General features: G+C 28.5%; 2 protein-coding genes across 6 annotated transcripts in view; one reads left to right on the top strand and one right to left on the bottom strand.

The window, feature by feature from the left end:
* LOC106679729 (arrestin domain-containing protein 3) overlaps positions 1-10,219 on the top strand; it is a 36,231-nt gene extending 26,012 nt beyond the window's left edge. The window contains exons 4-9 of the mRNA XM_014419048.2: positions 699-794; positions 1,001-1,071; positions 1,406-1,514; positions 2,743-2,940; positions 4,370-4,484; positions 6,690-10,219. Of these exons, the coding sequence (XP_014274534.1) occupies positions 699-794; positions 1,001-1,071; positions 1,406-1,514; positions 2,743-2,940; positions 4,370-4,484; positions 6,690-6,829 (729 nt within the window). The 3' untranslated portion in view covers positions 6,830-10,219. The remainder of the gene's footprint in view (positions 1-698; positions 795-1,000; positions 1,072-1,405; positions 1,515-2,742; positions 2,941-4,369; positions 4,485-6,689) is intronic.
* The window catches only part of LOC106679721 (uncharacterized), a 37,758-nt gene that overhangs the window by 119 nt on the left and 13,810 nt on the right, over positions 1-23,829 (bottom strand). The window contains exons 6-7 of one of the 5 annotated variants that reach the window (XM_067046145.1): positions 19,202-19,308; positions 11,444-11,549 (exon numbers count right to left, since the gene is read on the bottom strand). In XM_067046145.1, the coding sequence (XP_066902246.1) occupies position 11,549; positions 19,202-19,308 (108 nt within the window). In that variant the 3' untranslated portion in view covers positions 11,444-11,548. Of the gene's footprint in view, positions 1-11,443; positions 11,550-13,207; positions 19,309-19,330; positions 22,199-23,829 lie in introns of those variants that run through there. The other 4 variants (XR_010843095.1, XM_067046146.1, XM_014419034.3 and 1 more) reach the window with 4 other exon arrangements.

The raw sequence follows: 23,829 nt of genomic DNA, 5'->3' as shown, positions 1-23,829 counted from the left end.
TCCTGCTTTAACAACAGAAATACTATACCAGAGCTATCCTTGATGTCGAATTAAATCCTTTACTTGAAATTAAATAGTTGAAACCTTACTTCTTAAAATAAGCATTCTTATATATAAAATTAATTAATTTGTAGGATTAATAATAACAGGCCATTTCATTTCACAGAAAAAAAAGTCTTTACAAAAAACTGATACTCCCTACATTAGGGAACTTAACTTTTTTCTTTTGGTTTCAATGACCATCTATAAAAATAGTACTCTCATTAGAAATAAAGTTAGTCCTTATTTAGTCATCATCATTATAATCATTTGATCCCCTTTATTGCTTGTGCAGTGTGGGGTACCTTATTTAGTATGAAGGGTAATTTTTAAACCCCTGAACTTCATGAAACATCTCTACAGCACAACCAATGATACATCAATGTTATAAAACCAATTAAATTCCTGAAATACTGTCTATAATAGTACTACAACTATTGAAGTAGAATAACACTTGTTAACTAGCAATACAATAGCTTGGAACTAAATTATATAAATAAACATTACATTATACATAATCAACAATATTTTGATGCTATCTGATTGTGCCTGAATCAGCAGCAACTTAAAAATAAATTTTTATTAGTAAATGTTGTTATCATTGTGTTTAGTACTTAAAAAGAGAAATAAGTTCCTCAAAAAAGATTCAAATATTGCAGGTAACTGTTGACATTCCTTATTGCTCACCACCACAAGGCATGAAATATTTCACAATAATTGGTCCACATATTGACTGCATGGAAGAACAATATCTGGTGAGTGACTTTTTTTTTTAATAGAAAAATCCTATTAACAAAAATATGAAACTTATCTTTACTAGTATCATCTTTTTTATGTAGCATTATTTAATAAAACAGGCTAAAAAAATATTATTCCATATACATGCCCAAAGTAATCTATAAATAAACTATTATATTTTAAGAAAATATCTCGTAAGATTATTTTAAACTGTTGTTTTCAGAAACCAATGATAGGACAAGACAAGAAAACAACTTGCTGTTTGTGTTGTCAAAAGGGACCAGTTGTTCTTAGGTATTTTCCTTTTTCTTTATGTATGAATATAAATATACATTATTACTTAAATGTTATGTTGAGGAAAGAGAAAGTGTCTGTAAGAATGTATAAGAAAAAAAAAAACATAATGCACATAACAGGTTATTTTGTAGTTTATTTGGTTAACTTCTTATGTACAAGGCCATACCGGGATTTTTCTGTAGGTTACCAATCTATTTCAGCTTGTTAATTTTTTTTTTTATATTTCAACCATAAAGGAGGATTAAAACTTTATTAAGATTATTAAAACATTACTGTACGAAATTGTATTAGTTAATTCATGTAATAATTTATGTATACATTGATATTTTAGGACAGAGTTGGAGAGATCAGCATACGTATCAGGAGAAGCTATACGTTTGAGGACAAATATTGATAATCAGGGAGAAGAAGAAGTGAGACTTTTTATTAAACTAGTTCAGGTAAAACACGACTACATCAAATTGCTATTGAGAAAATCTTTATACCAGTAAGAGTATATTTGATCTTACTCCTGATCAAAAGTTCAAGACCGGTAGATCTGTTGAGTATTTGGTGAAATTATACTTCCACATTTTCAATATAATTTATTTATTTTAAGTTTTCCTGTCTGTATATGTAATGTATTAAGCAGAAAGATATTGTGTTTTTTTGTTTGTTTTTTTAATTCTGCTTAGTACTGTCATTTATTCAGGTCAAATTTGAAAATGTTCTTAGCCTTGGAATAAAATAATAATTAAACAATGAAATGTACAAAAAAATTTAATTAACTTTTTATTAACGTTTTTCATAACTTGGCCAAAATAATTAACACTGCTTTATACAATGCATTAAACAAAATTAATAATTTTTTTGCTTAATAAATATAAAAATGAGAAATACAAATAATAAATATATATATACATATATACATTTCGCCACATTTTTTACTCAATAGAATAAATTGTGTTGAACTTTTTACGAGCAGTGTATGTCATCTTTCAAGCTGCTATTTGATCACATTAATAATTGATTTCCATCCCTTGTTATAATTTACCACAAAAATGTGAATTATTCTTTATGCTAATTTTATGCTCTTTAGTAAAATAAAAACCAGGTTGGATGCTAGATTGTCCATTCTACCAGCAGAAAGGCATTTTATTAAAGGATACTAAAAGATTAGGTGTCTCCGGTATGCTAAGAAAAACTAAATATTTTTCCTCTCAGACTGTATCATTAAATTACTAATAAAATATCTGCTCCAAGAAAAATTGTGAATACAGTTTCATTTTTAGTTAATTTGAAATGCAAGGTTTGAATCAATGCTCTTTGTAAAGTTTGTAAAGTCAGTTAATTTTGGGAGAAAAATAATTTTTCATTAAACAAAAAAAGGAGTCAAAATTAACTGAGAGTTGCATGAAAATGAGAAACGTGTGGAAGATGCCATAACAGAATGCACCATTAAGGAAAAAAAGAAGTAGCACAATATCACCTCACTTGATAGTGGTATTTTGTATGGTAACCTTAGTATAATTTTTTTTTTTAAATCAGTTAAGTAGTCTTATTATGAGCACCCCAGTTTTACTTATACATAACTAATTGAATGCATAAATCGAGGAATACCTATATATAATATGTAATAACATTTTTATTTATACTGTTAATGTATGAAAATTGGTTTTGAATTTACAGTATGTAGAATACTTTATTGAGAGAGGAGTATCAGGAGTAACCAAGGAAATTGATCACCTTGTCCTTGAATATAAGGGAGAAGCTATTCCACCTTGTTCAAGTACTAAATGGGATTCAGGACAAGAACTTATACTGCCTGTAGTTCCCCCATCTTTGGTGGGATTATGCCGTCTTCTACAGATATACTATGTACTCAAGGTAGAGTTAAAATTTCTGTAAAATAGCAATAGAAATCAATTTTTCTGTCACATAAAACAGTTATTTGTACAATATTTATATTTACACCAACAAAACAGATTTTTCCAAATATGTTGCTTTATCTGTTATTTTTTTGTTTAAATTATATTATTGAATCTGAAAAAACTAACTAATTGGTACATCTCAATTTTGAGTCATTTATTTACTTACTTTCTTCTTATCTCGATAAGATTAGTCGAGAGATTGCAGAGATGGTATACATGACTTAAATTTGAATACAGTCATATCCTATGTTCTGCAGGTTATTGTTGTAGTATTTTCATTCTCTAGTTATGCCTTGCTATTAGTGGAAGATTTCACCAGCCATATGTGCCTATGGGTGAGAATAGAGCTGAGCTTACTATGTGTGAATGTGAAGGCCTTGTCTTCTACACACACTGCTCTAAAAGAGACAATACTTGAACTAGAAGTTATTTCATAGTGGGCGAAGGGTTTTCCATTCTACAATATAGTCATATGTTCCACTGTCATTGTTTCATCATCGCCTTACTTGTACAGGAGAATTTCAGGAACTTTTTCTTACTAGAATGAAGTGAGCTGGGCCTATTACAGATTTCTGCCCTTATAAAAAACCTTGTCAGTATGGGTAGTTGTCAGCTGTTACTAGGTAAGGCACACTTTTCCTGTTAGCTTAAATGCATTTTCATATTCACAGAATATATTCGGTAATATAACTTGTAAAAATTCTGGAGTTAACTCCTCACCCATGTGTACAAATTTTTAGCAGTATTGTATCCTCATGCAGCTATATCAAACTTAGGCACTAGTCCCAATGGAAGTCAGAAAATACATTAAAAAGGAGCAACACAATATACCATACTGTACTTGCAGTTCTTCTAACTCAAGTTGATCCATACTGCATACTGTCATTTGGCTTGAACTCATTATGACATGTTGCCAGTAACAAGCAGACTCTCTAACACCTTAGCCATAACAGGAATGCAATAGTATTTAGGCATATAAGAGTTGCTTAACCTTCTTTTGTCCCTTTAAGGGAAATGTGACATCAGCAATTTCTTATTAGATAATAATTTGATCTATTTGTGCAATATTCTTAATACTGATTTATTTTTTTAAATATTGGTATGCTTTTAACATTCCAGCCTTATAATAAATTACCACTCTTTTCCACAAGACAGAATCTTGGTAGAAAGGTTAATAATGTCAAAAAAGACAATTTTAAACTTAGTATTTTTAAATATATTTTAATCTTGAAATAATGTCCATGTTTCTGTTTTTTTTTTTTTTTATAGCATTAGTAAATATTTCATTTCCCAATTCCAAAGGAATACAAAAATTCCTTTGTGTATAAATGTTTATAAGAATAAAACTTATAATTACAGAACATTAATTTTGAAATTATTTACAGGTAGGGTTAGACTTTGAAAAATCAGGAGAAGGTTTACAAATGCATTTTCCTTTAACGGTAGCAACGGTGCCTTTTAGAATTCCTAATTCCAAACAAGAATCAGTCGTACATTACAGTAAGTATTGAAAACATTTTCATTTTAAGCATCGGTAAGATAGAAAAGTGCATTTATAATTTCAGATGTTTACTTTAAAACAGAATAAGCAGACATATGGTAGCTAGGAATCAGAAGGTGGCTGATTTCTTCATGGAGACTTTTTCAGATTAAAAAGGAAAACAGAGGCTGAGTTTGTCATTTTATAATTAAGTGGATCCATTTTACAATCTGTGAGTTAACAATAATTTCAGAACGGATCCATCATCATCATAATAATGAATCCTCTTGAACCGCATTAAGCAGTGTGAGGAGGAAGTTTTTAGAACCTTCTGTCATTCCATCCTCTTCTCTGGAAGTTGCTTTTTACCTCATCTTCACATCTCCTTCTAAGCCGTCCTCTTCCTTTCTTGTAGAGGACTTTGGCTCGGTAGGCCTCACTAGCTATCCTCTTTGGTTCCATTCTCAAAAGATGTCCCAGCCATCTCAGTCGATTCTGTTCTATCACATCGTTGCTGGCTTAATATTGAAGTTCAACCTGATGATGGTGCTGCGTACTCTCTCTTCTTGTTTTCCCCTCAATCTTTCAGAGGAACCTCATTTCTGACGCTTTTATCTTTTAGCTTCTTCTTCAGCATCCATGATTCTGAAGAATATGTCAAATTGGGAAGAAATGTCGTTCTGAAAACAGCCACTTTTCTTTTCTTTTCCACCTCTCACCTGTTTAGAAAACCTCTCTTAATTGCTTCAAACATCCTGCTCACAGCAGTGATTCCCTCAGCCACCTCTGAATCGATATATCCATTTTCATTAAAGTGTGTGCTCAGGTATTTAAAATTTTCTACTTGATCGAGAATTTTTTCTTCAACTCTGATGACGCGCATATTTCTCCTTGGCTTCTTCCCAACCCTCATTACTTTTGTTTTTCCAGAGTTGATAACCATATCAATCTTCCGTAGTTCTTCTTTTAATATATTAATATTGCACTGCAGATTCCTGTCAGTACCCGAGAAAATAACGTCATCGGTGAATGCAAGTAATGAGAGGCTCACTGGCCTTAGGTTGACATATTCCAGGTGGAATTTCTGCATTTTTCTTTTAGCCCTTCGAATAGCTGAGTCCATTATTGGAATAAACAAAAGTGGACTGAGACTACAACCTTGCCGGATTCCGATTGTTGTTTCTATTTCTTGTGAAGTGCAGTTGGAAAATCTTACTACAGTTCTTGTTTTCCTGTAGGGACTCTCAACTGACAGTACATGACCATGATCAATCCCTTTTTCTCTCCAAGGCCTCCAAGATATCAGGCTTTCTCACCCGATTGAAGGCTTTTGCTAGCTCAACAAAACACACAGACATCTCCTTCTCCTTTTCCATTACTTTTTCAAAAACCTGTTTCATGGTAAAGATAAGGTCTTGAGTGCTACGATTTTCCTAAAAACCGTATTTTTCTTCTTCAAGCAATCCTTCGATTCTTCTTCTTATTCTCTTTTCTAAGACCTTAGAGTAAATCTTACTTGGCATGCTTAATAGAGATATGCCTTTGTGGTTGTTACAATTTATATTATTACCTTTCTTAAAGACAGGGACGATGATGACTACTTCCCAATCCTTAGTATTTTCTTTTGCTTCCACACTAGATTTAGCAGATGCAGCAGAATATTTTTTCCTTTGGGCCCCATGCATTTCAGGAGTTACTCCATCACTATCCGCAGATTTCCCTAGCTTCATACTCCAGATTGCTTCTTCTAGTTTGTCATCATCAATAAAGTCATCATCTTCTCAAGGACCTACTGCTCTTCACAAGGTGTCTGTCCATTCTCAGTCAACAGATCTTGGAAGCCCTCCCTCCACCTTTCCATTATCTCATCCTTCTGCCTGAGAATATTTCCTTTCTTGTCTTTTATGAATTTCAGGGTTGGTGTTCTTTCCTTTCTCAATCCCTTTAGGATTCAGTAAAATCTTTGATTTTGGTAGAAATCTGATTCCATCTTTCGCCCAAAATCTGCCCAGGTTTTCCCCTTGGCTTCTATGACTTTTTTTTTAGCCTCAATCCTTTTCCGCTTGTACCTTTCGAACCTTCAGAACAGATCTAAAGAATGAATGTTAACTTTTTCACCTTGGATATTATACTCTGTTAAATAAAGACATTAAATTCATTAATCAATAACAAGGAAGTCAACAATGAATATTAATATGTTTTTTAAATTATGAATTACTTTACAGGTGTAGCAAGCAGTCATGTTGAAGGTGGCATGTACGTGGGTCCAGAATTCCTCCTCGGACAGGTGTACGATGGTACTAGTGTAAGGCCTGAACCAGTCATCCTCTACCGTCCTCTATATGTGTGTGTCAATCAGCACTGACTGAATATTTAAATAATACTTTTTATTATTTATGGATAATTTAATGCAACAAAAGCATACCACAAACCCTTTGTACACCATCCTAAGATATATTACACTGGTTTGTGAAAGCACTATTAACTCAAATATAAATCATACATACTTTGAAGGCCACAATCTTTATTGTTACAACAATATTACACCCTATAAGACAGGATCGGACATGCATACTTAATACAAAGTTCTGACAATGTTTAGGAGTCAATTTTATACCACATTAAAGACAATGTGGTTTAAGGCATGTTGTTGGTTTGAGATGAGAAGTCCTGTAATCCAATCAACGAAAGAAGTCTTTTATATACAATCTTTCTCAGGAATATTTAAGTTACCATCCTAAAGATTTTTCATATAAAAATAAGCAATATGATTAGAAGATTATTTTTATAAGTATGCAAATTTCACTTATTAAACCAAAATTAAATCTTTCAGATATAAAATAAAAAATAATGATAAAAGGTACATCCATCTGTCTTTTTTCCAATCAATTCACTCATAGTAATATTTAAAAAAATAAATATAATTTAATTATGATTCGGGATTAATTATCCCTTGTTAAAAAGTTAATATACACTTTGATTTAGATAAATACACAATTCACCCTAAAAATATCTTAGACAGCAGTTTAATAGTAAAAACAGTGCTGTTACAATTATCTTATTCTGGTTTTATTTACTTTTAATACTTCTATAATTTTTATGAAATGTATAGTAATAAATAAAGTTGAAGAGTTTATTTGTTCGAAAATAGTAATTTCAGGAACTAGTTTGATTTGAAAACATTCTCTTTTCGTTAAATAGACCATTTATTGAGAAAGATTTTAGGCTTTATAACATCACCATGGTGATGGTAACTATGTCCATTAATAATCTGAATGAATCAGTAATCATAAACATCAATCAATATCAAAAATAATAGGAAATTAATCCTATTTCACACTGTTGGAAGCAGGCTAATTACACTAACTTTACCAGGTTAACATTAGAAAACGTGTATTAAAGGAGATATATCAAGAAATTATAGTAAAACCTACTTTATTACAGGGGTTGTTGAAAAAAAAATCATAAGATAGAGATTATTACTACTATCTGTGTTGTCATTGTATTTAATTATATTTGTGCAGCTATTGTTTGGTGAATTATTTTCCATGATTTTACTGAAATAAGGTATAATAAATAAATATTATGTTTTATATTTTCCTCAGAGACTAAAAGTGTCCTAAGGGTGGGTCTTTCCTTCCTTTCCCCATATAGATACTTGTATAAATGGAGAAAACCAGCATTTACCTGGGTCTATACCATACCAAAAAGAATTAAAAATTTTCTTTACACTGAACATTATGATTTTTTAAAATTAGTTTAAAACATAAAATGCTCATAAAAAAAATTATTAATATAAAACTATCAAACTTTCTGCAAAGTTTTTTTTCATTGATTTTATTTTTTCCACATACATTACAGATTTAATCGAATATATTATTTAGGTAATGAGATATACTTGATCTTGTGTAATACAAATATAATGCGGGTGAAACTGCCCAACCACAGCTAGTAAGAAATGTCCTCAACATCTAAACTCCCTTAAATCTAATGATTAAATGCTAAATGTGTTATTGATTTGTCACTTATTTATTAAGAGATATTCTAATTTATGATTATAAATATAACTAAAAATGATATTTAGTATGCAGTACTTTGTTTATATATCCAATTCTTCCTTTTTATAGCACATGGATTTATTACAAAACATTTATAATTCAAACCATTATGAAGTATGGTTAGATGATTATCATTAAAAAAGCTAAAAATCAGTGACCTCTTTCCTATTGGAAGATTATTAATTGACCGTGTGTAATTAATGAATTAAGGTGGACAGGATAGCAGTCAGCAGTTGGCTAACCGCCACCTGGTCCATCTACCTTCATTAATGATTTCTTTTCTACATATATCAGATCAGAGCTGAGCAAAAATTAGTTACAAAACAAACTATGACTCAATGGATAAAATGTTTAATTATTAATAGTTTAATAATAAATAAACATTTTATTCATGACAATTTAGCCGTTATACTGTTATTTATAACTACGTTTTGCCCTGCCCTGTGTCAGATATCAAACCAAAATTTACAGGACATTCAAAAATGTTCTGGTAAAGATATTTATTTGAGGACAAAAAAAAAATTAATGAGAATAAATACCAGGAAGAGAAATATAGGATTTACATAAAGAGTAAATGCACGCAGGTATCCACAAATGGTTTATTGAAGATATACACACTTTTTGATAACAGTGAAAGAGGAGGTAGAAACGGTTACTTGACATTAATAAGGATTTCAAATTTTATTTACATTACTATTATTACAAATTGGAATTAATAGAGGTATTAAATCCAATAATCAACAAACTGATTAATACTTCACTTATTCTAGTTCACATGGTAAATATTTTCTTAAGTAAAAAAATTATAGAAAGATTTATGTATCTATAAAAATGCATAAGAGAAAGGTATACTTTGTTTCAGCCTATAGAACACCTATATTAAGTGTGAAAAATTAAATAAACTTTAGCTTCTTTTTAAGAAAAAAAATATATAATTTCTGAATTAATTACCATTTTCGTTTTATTCTGTTTAAAAATTACTTATACCTTGTTTAAATTAATACAAGTTTTTCATGGTTTGACAAGTCCATTTAGAGATAATAACGTAAAAATTACTTAAAAATACACTTTGTCTGTGAAAGTAACAAAATATAAAATTGTTGAAATAAAGGACAAAACAGATGGCTAATAGTATATTTGTATTTAATAAGGATTTACTGTATTTTAAAAGCAAAAAACGGAAAATTACAATGAAGCTTTGGAATATAAATTTTAATAATATTAAGAAGTTTTCCCAAAAATGTAACTTATTAAGGGATCAGCAATCAGCTGAAAATGTTCAGCTATTTTTAAAATATTAAAAAAATAATTCTAAAGAAACAATCAGTGTATATTGTAACTGGATTTTAAATTTATATTAATTGGTATTTGTTATTTACAATATTACCAAACTTACATTATAACTTTATCTTTTGTTTAAATGAATACATAATATTTTAACAAGCACTGATCATTGTTAAAGTTGATTGTATCTGCGTTCATTATGCTTATGTTATTTGAAGGGTCCCTCTAAAAGGGTTCTGACTACAAAATTAAACAGAACAACCTTTCAGCATGGAAGACTTCTTTCAGACCTAATCTGAAAGGTGATAGCAATCAATCAGTTCTTAATCCTTAAAGAAGACCCTTATTTAGGCAATAAAACTGAAAATATGTTAATGTCAATGCAACCATTAAATGGTCAAAGGAAGGATTGTTTTTTCATACCCCTAAAAGTTTGAAAAAATGTAAGTGAGAACCTTCTTAGAAGGAGCTCTTCATTTGTTCTGAATGTTCTATACATAGCTTTATATAACATATTCAATTATTTAGCTCACATTATTATTTTAACAAGTATAAAATGAGGATTTATTTATTGGATATGTATAAAAATGCTTTGAGATACCTTGAGATATGCCTATACTACATCAGTGGAAACTGAGCTGGAACACCAGCTTAGTAAAGGAATAATAATATAGCTGTGAGAATAATAGATCACTTTGATGCTCAAAACATTTTATGTATTATTACAGAAAAGTATCTGTGTATTTTCAATCCTTTAAGTTCACACATAATTTTTTTTTTTAAATTTCATTACTTCTGAATGGAAAGTTGAAAAAAAAAGTCGTAACAAATAGTTAAATTATATTATATAGATATATTTTATGCCAATAAATGTGTAATAAACAACTTTGAGTGCATTTTTTTTTAACAATCATTATTTTTATAAAGAATAAAAAAGCCTTCAATTATAACTATTTCTAATTGAGTGAAATTTGAGGTGTTAAAGCATTGTATATTATGCCATATGTTGTTTGTTTAAAAAATTTTATTAATTATTCAGGAGATATAGCCAGGTTAAGAGAGAGTCCAATACGTCTTTGATCACAAGTTAGCTGTGCAAGAGTGGATCAAGAGGCTTAATCCCTTTCTTAGAGCTAATTGTTATGTAAATGTGTGAAATGTAAGGATTCACTATGGCCAAACTTGTCTGAAGCAGGTTATATTAAAATCTTCTAAGCAGTTTTACTCAAAATCACTGCTAGAAAGGTTGGTTAACTCAGGTTTTTAATGTCCCAATTATAAAATTACAATAACACTGTTAAAGATATTTAACTGCTCTCAACTGTTTATTGTTTTAAATGTTACTTGATTTTACTTTGTTATATTTGTTAATTTTTGAGAATAATGTATTATGCTCAAATATATAATCAGCAGGATTTTTTTTATTCCTAATCCTTTGAGAAACTCCATAATTCACTTAAACATAATAATGCCATTAAGGTTCATTACCTAGACAGTCTCATATACTAATTTTTATTATTTATTTATGCACTTAGGAGCTTTTGTGGTCCAGCACCATATTCATCAATTCAATTCAAATAAAAAAAGTTACTATTATTAATTTCAACCAAATTAAATAACAATACTGTATATTTTTTATATTATTTTCATACAAAATATCCATAAACAATCATATCTTCGAATTATTTTCTCCACATTTCAAGACGCCATAAGTTAAAATATGTTTAATCATCTCTATTATTTCTAAAACAAAATTATCAGTAAATTTAGTTCATCATAATTTTTTTAATCTGATTTAATAAATATATATATAATAATGCCTTCTGGCACAAATAATTGGACAACTTAAAAATAGTAGTTTTGTGAATTCTGAAATAGAAAGAGCTGTAACCTTGAATTTCAGCTCAATTTTGCATTTTATATGTTTTTGGACTACAAATGACTTAAATAATATGCAGTCCAAAAACAGATTGACTAGCAACAAGTTTCAATAGAGGCTTTTAAAAAATCTATTTAAATATTTCAAAAAAGTCATTTAGGCCATTACATTTTTTTCAAATAAAAATATAGTACTAAGAATTTATAAAGATTACAAAATGAATAAATAATTATAAAAAAAAATTGAAGAAATATATTCACTGTTTCAAGGCAAGATACAGGTGGTCCAAAATAAAATGTAATAATAAAAATAAAGTACTTTAAAAATATTAAAATTAATAAAATAGAATAAATTAAACTGGCCTTTAGAATATTTTCTTTTATTTATTTATGTTTTTGATCTGGTTTTAAAATACCCAATCTAGTCTCCCCATTGATGTACCAGATAGAACATTGGGTTGCATTTTACATAAGAGTGATTTCTTCATTATAAAAGAGAAAGTTTTTCACAATGTTTTGAATAATAAAATATGATTATTTAGCATATTTTATCCAAAAGGTAATTGGTATACAGAATACCACTCAAATCCTATCACAGTCCTTTAAGGACAAACATTTTTACTTTCTTGACTGCAAAGAAATTGGAGAATTTCATTGAGTATTTAAGAAAACTGAAAATTTGTACATATTGTAAGTTTGTTTATAACAATGAAATATTCATGATAGATGTAAGAGTTATCAATGGTAAAAGACTGAATCTAATCATGAGGCAACAGAGAACGACTTCAGGCTATTGATGATGTAAGTTCAACTCTTTCATTGAGTTATTGAACACTAAGCTTTTTAATGATAGAAAAACTTGTCAAAATAATCTGTTTTTATGACCATTCAGTGAAGAATGTAGATTTCAAATTATTAAAATGAAAAATTTTACAAGGATGTTTGACGAATTCTTATACTGCATGCCAATATCTGTTTTCACAGTTAATTATTCAATTAACCTTATGAAGTACTCGGATAAACTGTTTTGTGTTGATCTTTGAATTGAATCTTGCCAGCAGTGAAACCTGGCATGTGCAAAATCAGTTTCTATATATTTGGAAAAATAAATAAATAAATTAAAACAAGCACATGTTTAACAGGTAATGAGGCAGCTGGGAAAAAGGGAAATATTAACAAACATTTTCTACAAGTGGAAATACAGGATTTTTGTAAATAAATAAACACAATCAAAAGACAGCACAATGTCAGAATAAGCGAAGAATTAAACTTACCTAAGGTTTAATTTCTAACTGGGCCATATAAGTTTAAAAAAATGCCACAATGATCTTCACACTAACTTATTCAGTGCGACTTATCACAGCATTAACTCTGTGGATTTAATTTTGGGGACAGCAACCCATACACTTCACATAAAGAAATAAATGGCTTTTGAACAATTTACTTGTATAGTAGTATATTGATATGGATGAAATAATAAGATGAAACAAAATTTTGAATAGGGATCAGAAATTATAAACAAATTTATCTTAAAATATAGGTTTATTTCTGCATTCATTATTTCACAATAGTAAATAACTATTTTCTATGTACTGGTAAACAAATAACCAGTTACAATTTCACTGATACTAACTATAATCAAGATATTACTTAATGACAAAATCACTCAGTTCATATTTTTGAGTTCATATAGTTATTTATTTTGAACTATAGTACACAACTATAAGAAATATAATGATTTTCATCAAACACATCTTAACACTTTAAGACTTACATGTAAGTGAAGTTTAGATTCAACTGATCAACAGGAGCTGAGTATCACATTATTTTGAATCAAATATTTCATGATTAAACCATTAAAACAGATAATGATCTATTATATAAAAATTGAAAATATGTTTATTAATACAAATTTTCATGAAAGTCTTATATATTTCTTTTAATGTAATATAACTTAAGAAAAAAAAAAATAAAAAAAAAAATATACTTACTGATAAAAAAACTTATTGCTACATTTCTTTCCATTTAAATTTTATTATTGTTCAGTGAAAATTACACATTAAAAATACTTTTAAGTTAGATATGTTGTTCTAATTAATTTTCACAATATATACTACAAAGTACTTTATTATAAACTAGGATGGTCCATGATTCGAAAAAAAAAGTAAACTTGTTCATAATTACTGGGACTAATAATTGGATATTTACTATTCAACAGACAAACTAAATGTGTGTATAGCGAATATGAAAAACTTGTCAAAATCATTATTTTTTTTTCTAGGAAAAAGACTATTCAAATCCCAAAATCCTGCAATAGTGATTTTTTAAATTAATTCTTTAAATATTTTTTAGCTCTTGCTTCACTTCATTTTGATTGGACAAACCGAGCTTTTTACATATATAAAAGTTATAATCATTACTAATATTGCCAAAAACTTAATTAAACCTTTGTTAAAATGAAACTAAATTCATGAGATGCACAGAATCTAAAAAATTGAGAGGGTGGATTTTTTTAAAATGTGTGTTTAAGTTAGTGTTAACAGAATTGAAAGAGGAACATGAAATCGAAATATTGAAGATAAAAAAAAAATTATGTCTAATCAGCAGTCAATTAAGAAAGACTATTGATATTATTTAAATGAACTTAAATAAAATATTTGAAAAATTAATTAGGAAGATATATTTATTAATGAATTTTATTTTAAAACTAAATACAAAAAATATTATAGGGTATAGTATAGGGGATCTTTTTTTTTTTTTTTCACAAAATCACTACAAATTTTTCTGGGCTATGGTGTTCCATTTTAATTAAAATTATCCAAATAATTCTATCTTTCCAGTCAAAATTGTTGCACAATATTAACTAGATAACTAGATAATAAAATATCTAGTACCATCTTAGAAATGACTTACTAAGTAAGTACATCTTAACAGTTTCATATATTGCCATTGAGTACTGAAAAATTTGCTAAAAGCAGCCCCATACTCCTTATGAAAACACTGAGACCAACCTATCCAGAACAATATAGTGACTACTAGGATTGAGATCAAACGATTCAGACAAGATGAGCAGAACCTTAAAGATCTAAGATAGCCAAAATTAACAAATTAATTAACAAGAACAATAACTATTAATGTTGCCCAGAAATTGTGTCACAGATCATAGTTCAAATAAGGCACCGAAATAGAGAACATATTTATTATACTTAGGTTATGAAGAAAAATCAAATTTACTTGGTGGCTACGTGAAGCTATTTGTTTGATTTACGCTCTTCAATGTAGGCTATTTTGAAAACTGATAAATAAAACATTTATTTGTCAGGCAAAGAGATATAAGTCAAATAATATCCTTTCATCTCATACTTTCTTACAATTAATACATACATAAACTAGGTATCAAATTGTAGTAAAAGCACACTACAATTTTTAAGTAGTCACAAAAGGGACAAATTATTTCATTTCTATATGTAAAGCAGAGTTCAATCCTATTAAGGATTCAGTTATTGATAAAAGTAAAATTTAAATCGTGTAAAAAAAAATCTCTAAGTTTTATTTTAAGAGTATTATCTCAATGCTGTTTCATGTAATGAAGACAAAAATACAATATCTTGGCACCCAACAAGGTCAATTGGAATACCATTGTATAAAACATACCCTTTAATAAATAACTACTGCTAAATACAAGCACCTACTGAACTTACTTCAGTTCCACCATACTAACATGACTTTTATTTAAAAAAGAAACTTCAACAGTTAAGGCAAAGAATTCAACAAACAATGAGAAAATTCAAAACGAATTGATATCAAAATAGGTGATCTATTTGAACTGTTTTTGGAGCCAGTCGGTAACAGCTGTTTTAACAATGCTAATTAATTATCAATACAAAGCTATAAAAGATGATTCCTTCTGAAAACAAATTACTTTTAATTTATACTTTTGTAATAACTATAAGTGACATGTTTGAAGGCGATGTGATTGTAAAACTGAAATTTAAGTAGCAATCACAAGATAACAAAACATTTTATAATAGCAAATTATAAGTAATTGTAATACTGAAGCATCTTGTAATGCTTCATGTGCTATGAAGAACTTTGGATATAGTATAAAGTTTAAGGCAGTTTTTCTCAAAATAATTAGTTTGTGACTTATCTCCCTCCGAATTTAGGAGGCTTATAATGTCATGGTTAATTGAACAAATTCACAAACAATAATTCTAAATTTTTAAAATTGTGAGATTTAAACAAGATTCTAACACAAAATAACTAAATAATTAAATCTCTAATGACCATTTCTACCCTACTATCACTTTTCCTCACAATGGTATAAATTTGGTAAAATGTAACTGTTTTATTTTTACAATCTCAGAATATAATAAACATAATAGTAATTGATACAGAACTATTTCACATATCTGATAATGAATTTTAAAATAATTTTCGAAAAATTATACAATTACTATATACAATTTATATTTACAAATTTCAATTGTCACTACATGTATCCCATATATATTATTTATTTTTAAAGCACCTTTCTTTTCATTAATTTAATAATAAAGTATTTTTTACAATCAGTATAAATGTTCACAATAAATTACAGAGATAAATTTTGTCTGAGAATATCACAGCTATAACAATAAAATAGAGCATAGAATCTTTGCTAAAATAATTAAACTAGAAGTTCCATTGACAAACAACTAAATTTTCAAAAATATTAAAAAGTAATTGTAGAGGTCAACTCCAAAAGATACTTTGTATCCTTATTCAAACTAAAACTTTTTTTTTGTCTTTAAATCTGATAAGAGTTTTAAATGTTCTGGCTTGAAATAATCTGGCTCTAGACCTTAAGAGAAATCAATCATAAGAAAAAATGGCAATTGTACCTTTTGGAACTCACTTCCCCAATTTATACTGTAAAACATAATTATTTTTAACACTGAGTGGACAAAATAATACTGACAGGTAAATAACTATTAAGCGTTACTGATAGGAAACAAAAAAGTTTAAGTATTTCTTAATAAAGATGAAATACAAAAAATACTTTTGATTTATGACACAATACCAAACACAATAAATACAACAGTTACTATTATATTAAATGAATAACTAAAATATCTAGTAATATGTTATTCAACCTCATATATCAGTCAAAAAGCAAAAAGCACAACTCAATTCAATTGAGGAATTTTTTTGTAACTAAAATAGGTTATTCATAAGTATTATTATTTATAGTTACTACAACCCGACTAGATTAGTATAATATTAATAAAGGAAAATATGATTAAAAATTTAAAACATTAAAATGCATATCTAAGCTGAAGCTGCAATTATCAAAAACAAATATCAATTCAGAAGAATCCCAGTAAATCTGACTTTTATAACTCTTATATCCCTTCATTTCTATGAAATTTCAATTTCTTTCAGAAATGTCTACATTCTTGGCTTTGAAAACATTCCAATTTTATAATTACAAAAATCATATAGACCTTTTCTTTCATTTATGGTACGCAATCATTAACTTTTTTTATTTATTTAGGGCTTTCTACATTATTTTTATTAAAGTGCATGGTACATTTGGCCTAAAACAAGCTTATGAAAAGCAATTCATAACTGTGTTCCTTAAAAAAAAAAATTATTAAAATACCATAAAACTCAAGAGAACAAGGAAAAACAAATTTACATTCCTATATGTTTAAACTTTTCTTCACCCAAAACCAAAGTTTATAGTTTCAAGTATAAACTAATAAATCTAATTTCCAGCTTATAATGACAAAAAGAAAAGAAAAATAATTTAAGAAAAATATCTCAATTGGAATCAGTAACTTACCTCAGGATAATTATAATAAAAACAGAATTCAGATATCAATATATGTGATAAAATGACTGTTTCTCCTTGTTAGTTTTTTTAGCCCAGGATATCAATTAACTGGACATATGGTTAGTTTGATCCTGCTGAGAATAGATTTTATTTACCAGTTCATCAAGGTAAGCTTCTGTTTAATCTAATGCACTTTTATAACTCATACAATATTTTTTTAAATCAACTTATATTTTGGACTGAAGAGAATGTTTTTTTAAATTTTATTATTTCCTGAATTATACAGTATCTCCAATTTAGACTTCCAATTTTTGCTCCTGCCAATTATTTATTCCTTTTCTCACTAATACAACTATTCTTTTCTAGAATTATGTCCAAATGACAGAATTATGGGTAGTGAATGTCAGGAAAACTAATATTGCGAAACAAGCAATGATCATTAGACATAAATATAAAGGCTTTATGAACCAGCCAAGAGCCATTTGAACAGACACCATGTGAAGAAAAACTTAATGGGAAAAAATAGATAAGCCCAGCTTAAATTTGAAGAATAGGGATGCTTAAACCTGAAGAAAGGGATTTTACGTTTTAAAATGGCACAATAAAATAAAGTAAAGGACTACTTGTATCTTTTCTCAATATCTTAATTGTTGTTGACTCAGAAATAAAAATGAACTCACAAATATAACCAACAAAAACATCTCCTGACACAAAGAGAGGAATCTTAAAATTAGTTTTGGGAAAGAAATTTCATTTGAATTTATGTTACTTTAATTGTTAATTATCCCTAAAACTGAAATTGATGCTAACATTATTGGAGTATTATAGTAAGATATATTTTTTATTTCAAAACTTATTCATGATATATTAATATATATTTTACTAAATAAAGATAATATTTCCAAAATTGAACTTTTTAGAACATACTATTTTTTAAATCTTTCTCAAATCTGAGTATAGATACAGTTAGTTAAACATTCATCTGATTGATAATCAATTACTTCAAACTGTCTATAAAGGAGTAGTTGAAACTAACTTAAAAGTCTAAAGCACCCCAATACATATAAATAAAAATTTTATAGTTACTGTTGTTATCTTATTTCACTTGGACAATTCCAGAAGAATTCAGTCAAGTGAATAAGTAATAATTTATTTTTATTACTCAGACCTCCAAAGACAAATTATTGGGATTCTACTGAATATTTTTAATGAATAAGCCAAATAAGCGAAATCAAATTTACATTTAAAAAAAAAAAATAAATAAAATTTTAAACTTTGTTACCATTAAAGGACAAGATGTTAAACATAAAATTCTATATTTTGGATAGAATGGCAGGCAACAATATCATATATCATGAAATATCACAAAAAATAATGCACTTATTCAATCAATAAAGACAAGGCATATTCAATTATTGAAGATGTAAGAAAAGTAAAGTATTTTTACCTATCATTTTTTTTTTTTAATTAACGTTATTTTCTTGTCTATAAATAAAATATAATTTTTTTTTTTAATGAGTTATATTTGAGCTTACTAAGCCTGTACTTAAAACTAAGTAAGAATTAATTCCGAACAAGTTTTGAATAAACAAACAGAAACTAATTACTATTTCAAGTAAGAAACCAATGGCTGACACCCTGTCCATGATAATTAAAACAAAAAATTTATATCTTTCTAAAAATAAAATCATTAGCTAACCAAAGAGGATTTGTAACTTCACTGTCAATGACATAATCTTGGCTTAACATATATTCTGCAATAGCATCTTTACCTCCAGGAACATGAGCGAACTCAACTGATAACGTCTGAAAAAACAAACAATATGGCAAGGTAAAAAACATACATGGTACAATCTGAATCAGTATTATGCTAATGAAAAACTTACAACTTATTGTTGATACCATCCAATAAATTGTTAATTAAGTAAGGGTTTTAAGTTATTTCAAAGAATACTTTGTTTTATTATAATGAAACATATTTTCATGAATTAAATAAATTCAATTAAAAAAAAAAGAAAAAGAAAAGCACCATTCATATTTATATACAATGAAGTATTGAGATTGATATTTCTATCAAAATATCATTCAAAGTGAGAATAATTTTTCGTCTTTTATTATTTAAATATTTTTTCCCATCCATCACTTAAATAACTAAACAAGATAAATGATCAAATAAATGAGGTAATTCAACATAGTGCTATGTTGCTATATATGCCCAACTTTTTTGTCCTATCCCCCCTTTCAAGAAAAAATATTATTTCACGCCCCCAGGAAATTAATTTTTTTATACCTTTAATAGCAATTAATAGGAAATATATATGTATTAATGTTTCTACCTTTTCCGTAAAACATAGTAAAGAAAGGTGTAAATTAGAAATATTGAACTCTGAAATTATAAAACTATTTACTGAACTCAGAATAGAATCTAGTATAAAAAAAAGTTGAAACAGTCGAAATTATCTTAATGAGAAGGATGAACTAAGGGTGCTGCTACCAATTTAGTAAGCCTCGGCTCTATTTTCATCAGCTGTAATCTTAAATCATCACAATTGACTATTTGCAATTGATTTGTTCTTTTTTTTTGTTAATAAATTAGATACCGTACTGAACCCATGTTCCACAAAATATGATGAAGGAAATTCAATTAAGAAATTTTGAATTATAGCCTAATTAATATTAGGATAAGCTTTAGGGATCTCCTTTTGCAGCCAGAATTGTTGGTAGCCACATTTAAATTTAAATTCATCATTTGTAGTTACTTCCATCAGTTCTTCTTGTAACTATGGAAATTCTTTTGTGTTTACAAATGAAAAAGAATCCAAAATCCAATCTGTATGTTTATTTTCAAAATATCACCAAATCGTTGATTAAAGTCTGAATGGAGAGTATCTAAGTGCACATAATAAGAAACTATGTCTTCATCCTTATTTTCTGCTATTGATAAATTTGGGAAATTGGTTGAATTCCCCTCTTCAAAAGTTTGATTTGTAAGTTGTTGTACTATTTGATTGTAAATATGAAAAAGTTATTATAAAGCTGTAAATTATCAGAGTATGGCTGATAATTTGATTTCAATTTTTCACTTTCGCGTTCTTTTTTGGCCAGGAAAATGTTTCATGAAAGAATAATATGACTTACTTTTTGCTAATCTATCAATAGTTCACAGAGTACAAATCATACTGAAATACAGATAAACGGCTTATCTACCTATGTAAAAAACAACAGCAATAATTATTTAAAGGACCAAAAAACTCACATCCAGGGGAATTAAAAGAACATGAATAATTAATAACTTTTGATCCATATGAAATATGTCTGAAACTGTTACTCAAAAGTTTTGACTTCTAGAATCACTTCAAAGTCCATGGTACACAGAATTGTACCTCAGATATTGCGAGCGATTGACGATCAACCCAAATTGGCCTCGCCATCGACTGGTCGATCATGATTGACCACCCCTGCAATAGAGATAGGGGTCAACCAACAGGATGAGAACTTTTTTGGAATGCTTAAAGTTAAGAGGATGGAGTATCTAGGATTTTGCAATGACGCAAGGATGTGTGCTATTTCTTGATAACACTCTTTGGTCAGAATATAGAGTGCACTCTATAACTAGACATTTCTTACCCCCTGTTTATTTCTGACATAAGCAGAGGAGGGATTATCTATAGGGATTACCTCTCTATTTTAACTATCATGGGAGAGTCAGGATTTTATTCTGTGGGTCCGCCATGAAATAAAAGTCGACTTCCCTACTGAAATGTCCAATGAATGCTCAGGGAGGATTCGAACCGATGCCACAGCAGGTATGAAGTTGCTAAAGGCGACACCTCAACTCCTTTGGCTATAGGCTACCCCCTATAACTAGACTAAGTTGTAGATCATGCTTACTTTGTTGAGAAAATAAAATTATCCCCAGCTCCTTCACTTTAGAAACAAATTTCTCAAGATGATTCCTTTTAGTTATCCATTATATGAGTTAATCATTTCATGACTACAACATGATTTAGAGATAGCTAAAAGTACCATGTTTGATATTGAAACATTTATGGAATGAAAATAATTGATCAATAACATTCAAAGTATTATTTGGAATTTTATTTATATTTCTTACCTATACTATCACTTAAAAGATTACCTCCTCCCATAGTCTTGTAGCATTTCTTTCTTTTTCTTTCATCATTGTTCTATATCAATTCTGGTTTCTCTTGTTCCTTAGCTTTTGGTATCCAAACATTTTTTATTGTTCTTTGTTTCTTCATCAATTACCTCTTTAGTCACTTTAAATATAAAGTGCTTAGCCTACTACACTTTTTTTTGGTGTTTTCTTATTCATAAATCTCCTAATTTATAATTCTCTCACATTCTACTTGATTTTTCACTCTAATTCTAATTATATCACTGTGGGATTCATTTCTTCTTGGCACAATAGTTTTATTTTTTAATTTGATTTAAGGCCTTTTAGAGTTATTAAGTGAGTTTGGGTCTTAAAGTAAAACTTGTAGAGACTCCTAATATGTGACAGTAACGGATGTAACAGAGATTACAAAGTATCTTATGTATGCATATGATTAGTATGTTCCCACATACTCCCTCATTTGCATTGAGGTATGTGCAACTGCTACTGTTCATGTGGTGCCACTGAATTGTCGTTCCAAAACACGTTAGCACTAAGAGCATTGCTGCAGGTAACCGACTAAAACCAGGTTTGAATTAGACATAGAAGATTCGGTAAATGATTTTGTAAAATTAAAAGCTAGGAAAATTCACTTTTAATTATATTATTTTTTATTTTTTCTTCATATTTATTTACCTTAATTTTTTCTAAAGATAATAATGGTTCAACCAAGGAAAAAATGTGAACAACATAGTATTGAATATTTGAAGTATGGCTTTATTGAGATGCATGCACATTACTAATGTGCCTGATTTGCCATAAAGTTTTATTAAACAAAGCTATAAAGGCTTTCAGACTACAAAAACATTTGACTAAAATTCATGGTGATAAACAAGATTAAGATTTATCTTATTTTCGAACACTACAAGAAAAAGTTATTAAAAACCGACATTGGCAAAACTCTTTTTAACTGCAACCACACTAGATGGCAATGGCATGCTTCTTGCAATATTTCGTTAATGATTGCCTAATCAGGAAAACCTCATACTATTGGTGAAAAACTAATTATACTGGCAAGTGAAATAATACTGACAGTAAAGGAGAATCAATATTTCGAGCATTGAATAAGTTTTTTAAAGAAAAAGAAATATCTTATCAGAAGCCACAGATGGTGCTTCAGCGATGGTAGGGTGCTACAGAGGTTTTCTTGGTTATTTAAAAAAGGAGGTGCTGGATGTTTTAACAGTACACTGCATTATCCATCGTCAACATCTAGTTGCAAAATTTAAGTACACGCCTACATAATTCATTATAATATATAATTAAAGCTAACAACATAATCACAAGCAAATCATTGAATGACAGATTATTTAAACAGCTTTGCATTGAAAAGGATGAAGAATTCAATCGTTAGCTGCTTCATACAAAAGTTTGTTGATTGATAAACTCTGTGCTGGAGTTCTTGAAAGATAAAAATAATACTTTATGATTCAATTTAATTCAATCCACAAGTGACAGTGCTTACTTGACAGGCTTGTTTTAAAAATTTAATGAAAGCAATCTTCAGCTTCAAGGTGATGAAGTGAATTTAATAAAAACAAAATCTGTTATTTCTGCATTTGTGACAAAACTTCTTCTGTAAATAAGAAACAATTAAAATGCATTTTAAGTTATTAAAAATTTCTCTTAAAAAAATGGATGGATTCTGACATTATTACTCATCGGCATACGTTTATATTCGTATAAAGACGACATTTTTTGTCTTACAGCTATACATATTTACATTTTATGATCCAGTATAGATTAATTTTAACTTTTCTGATTTCTAACAGATAAGGATCCATTTTTATGTTTTGGGATATGTAGAATATGAAAATAATATCAATTTAATTATCGCGTATAGATTTATTTTAACTTTCTTGATTTCTAACATAAAAGGGTCCATTTTTATGTTTTCGGATATGTAGAATATGAAAATGCTATCGATTTTAAGACCGCGTATCGATCAATTTTAACTTTCTTGATTTCTAAAGGTGGATCCACATGTTGGCCGCTCGCCATGGATCGGAGGCTCGTACAAATGCTCGGCAAACAAAGTGCGGGCCATCCACATGTCAGTGTTATTCAGAGAGGCAAGCATGGCGGACGTACAAGTGGTTTCAGCCATTGCACTTGGATTGTATTATTTTTATTACAAAAAAAGAAAATTA

This window comes from Halyomorpha halys, unplaced genomic scaffold, assembly GCF_000696795.3.
Source record: "Halyomorpha halys isolate HHAL.00 unplaced genomic scaffold, Hhal_1.1 Scaffold215.1, whole genome shotgun sequence".
Classification (NCBI taxonomy): Eukaryota; Metazoa; Arthropoda; class Insecta; order Hemiptera; family Pentatomidae; genus Halyomorpha; species Halyomorpha halys.
Note: the sequence above shows the minus strand (reverse complement) of the source record. Positions and strands in the feature narration are given on the sequence as shown.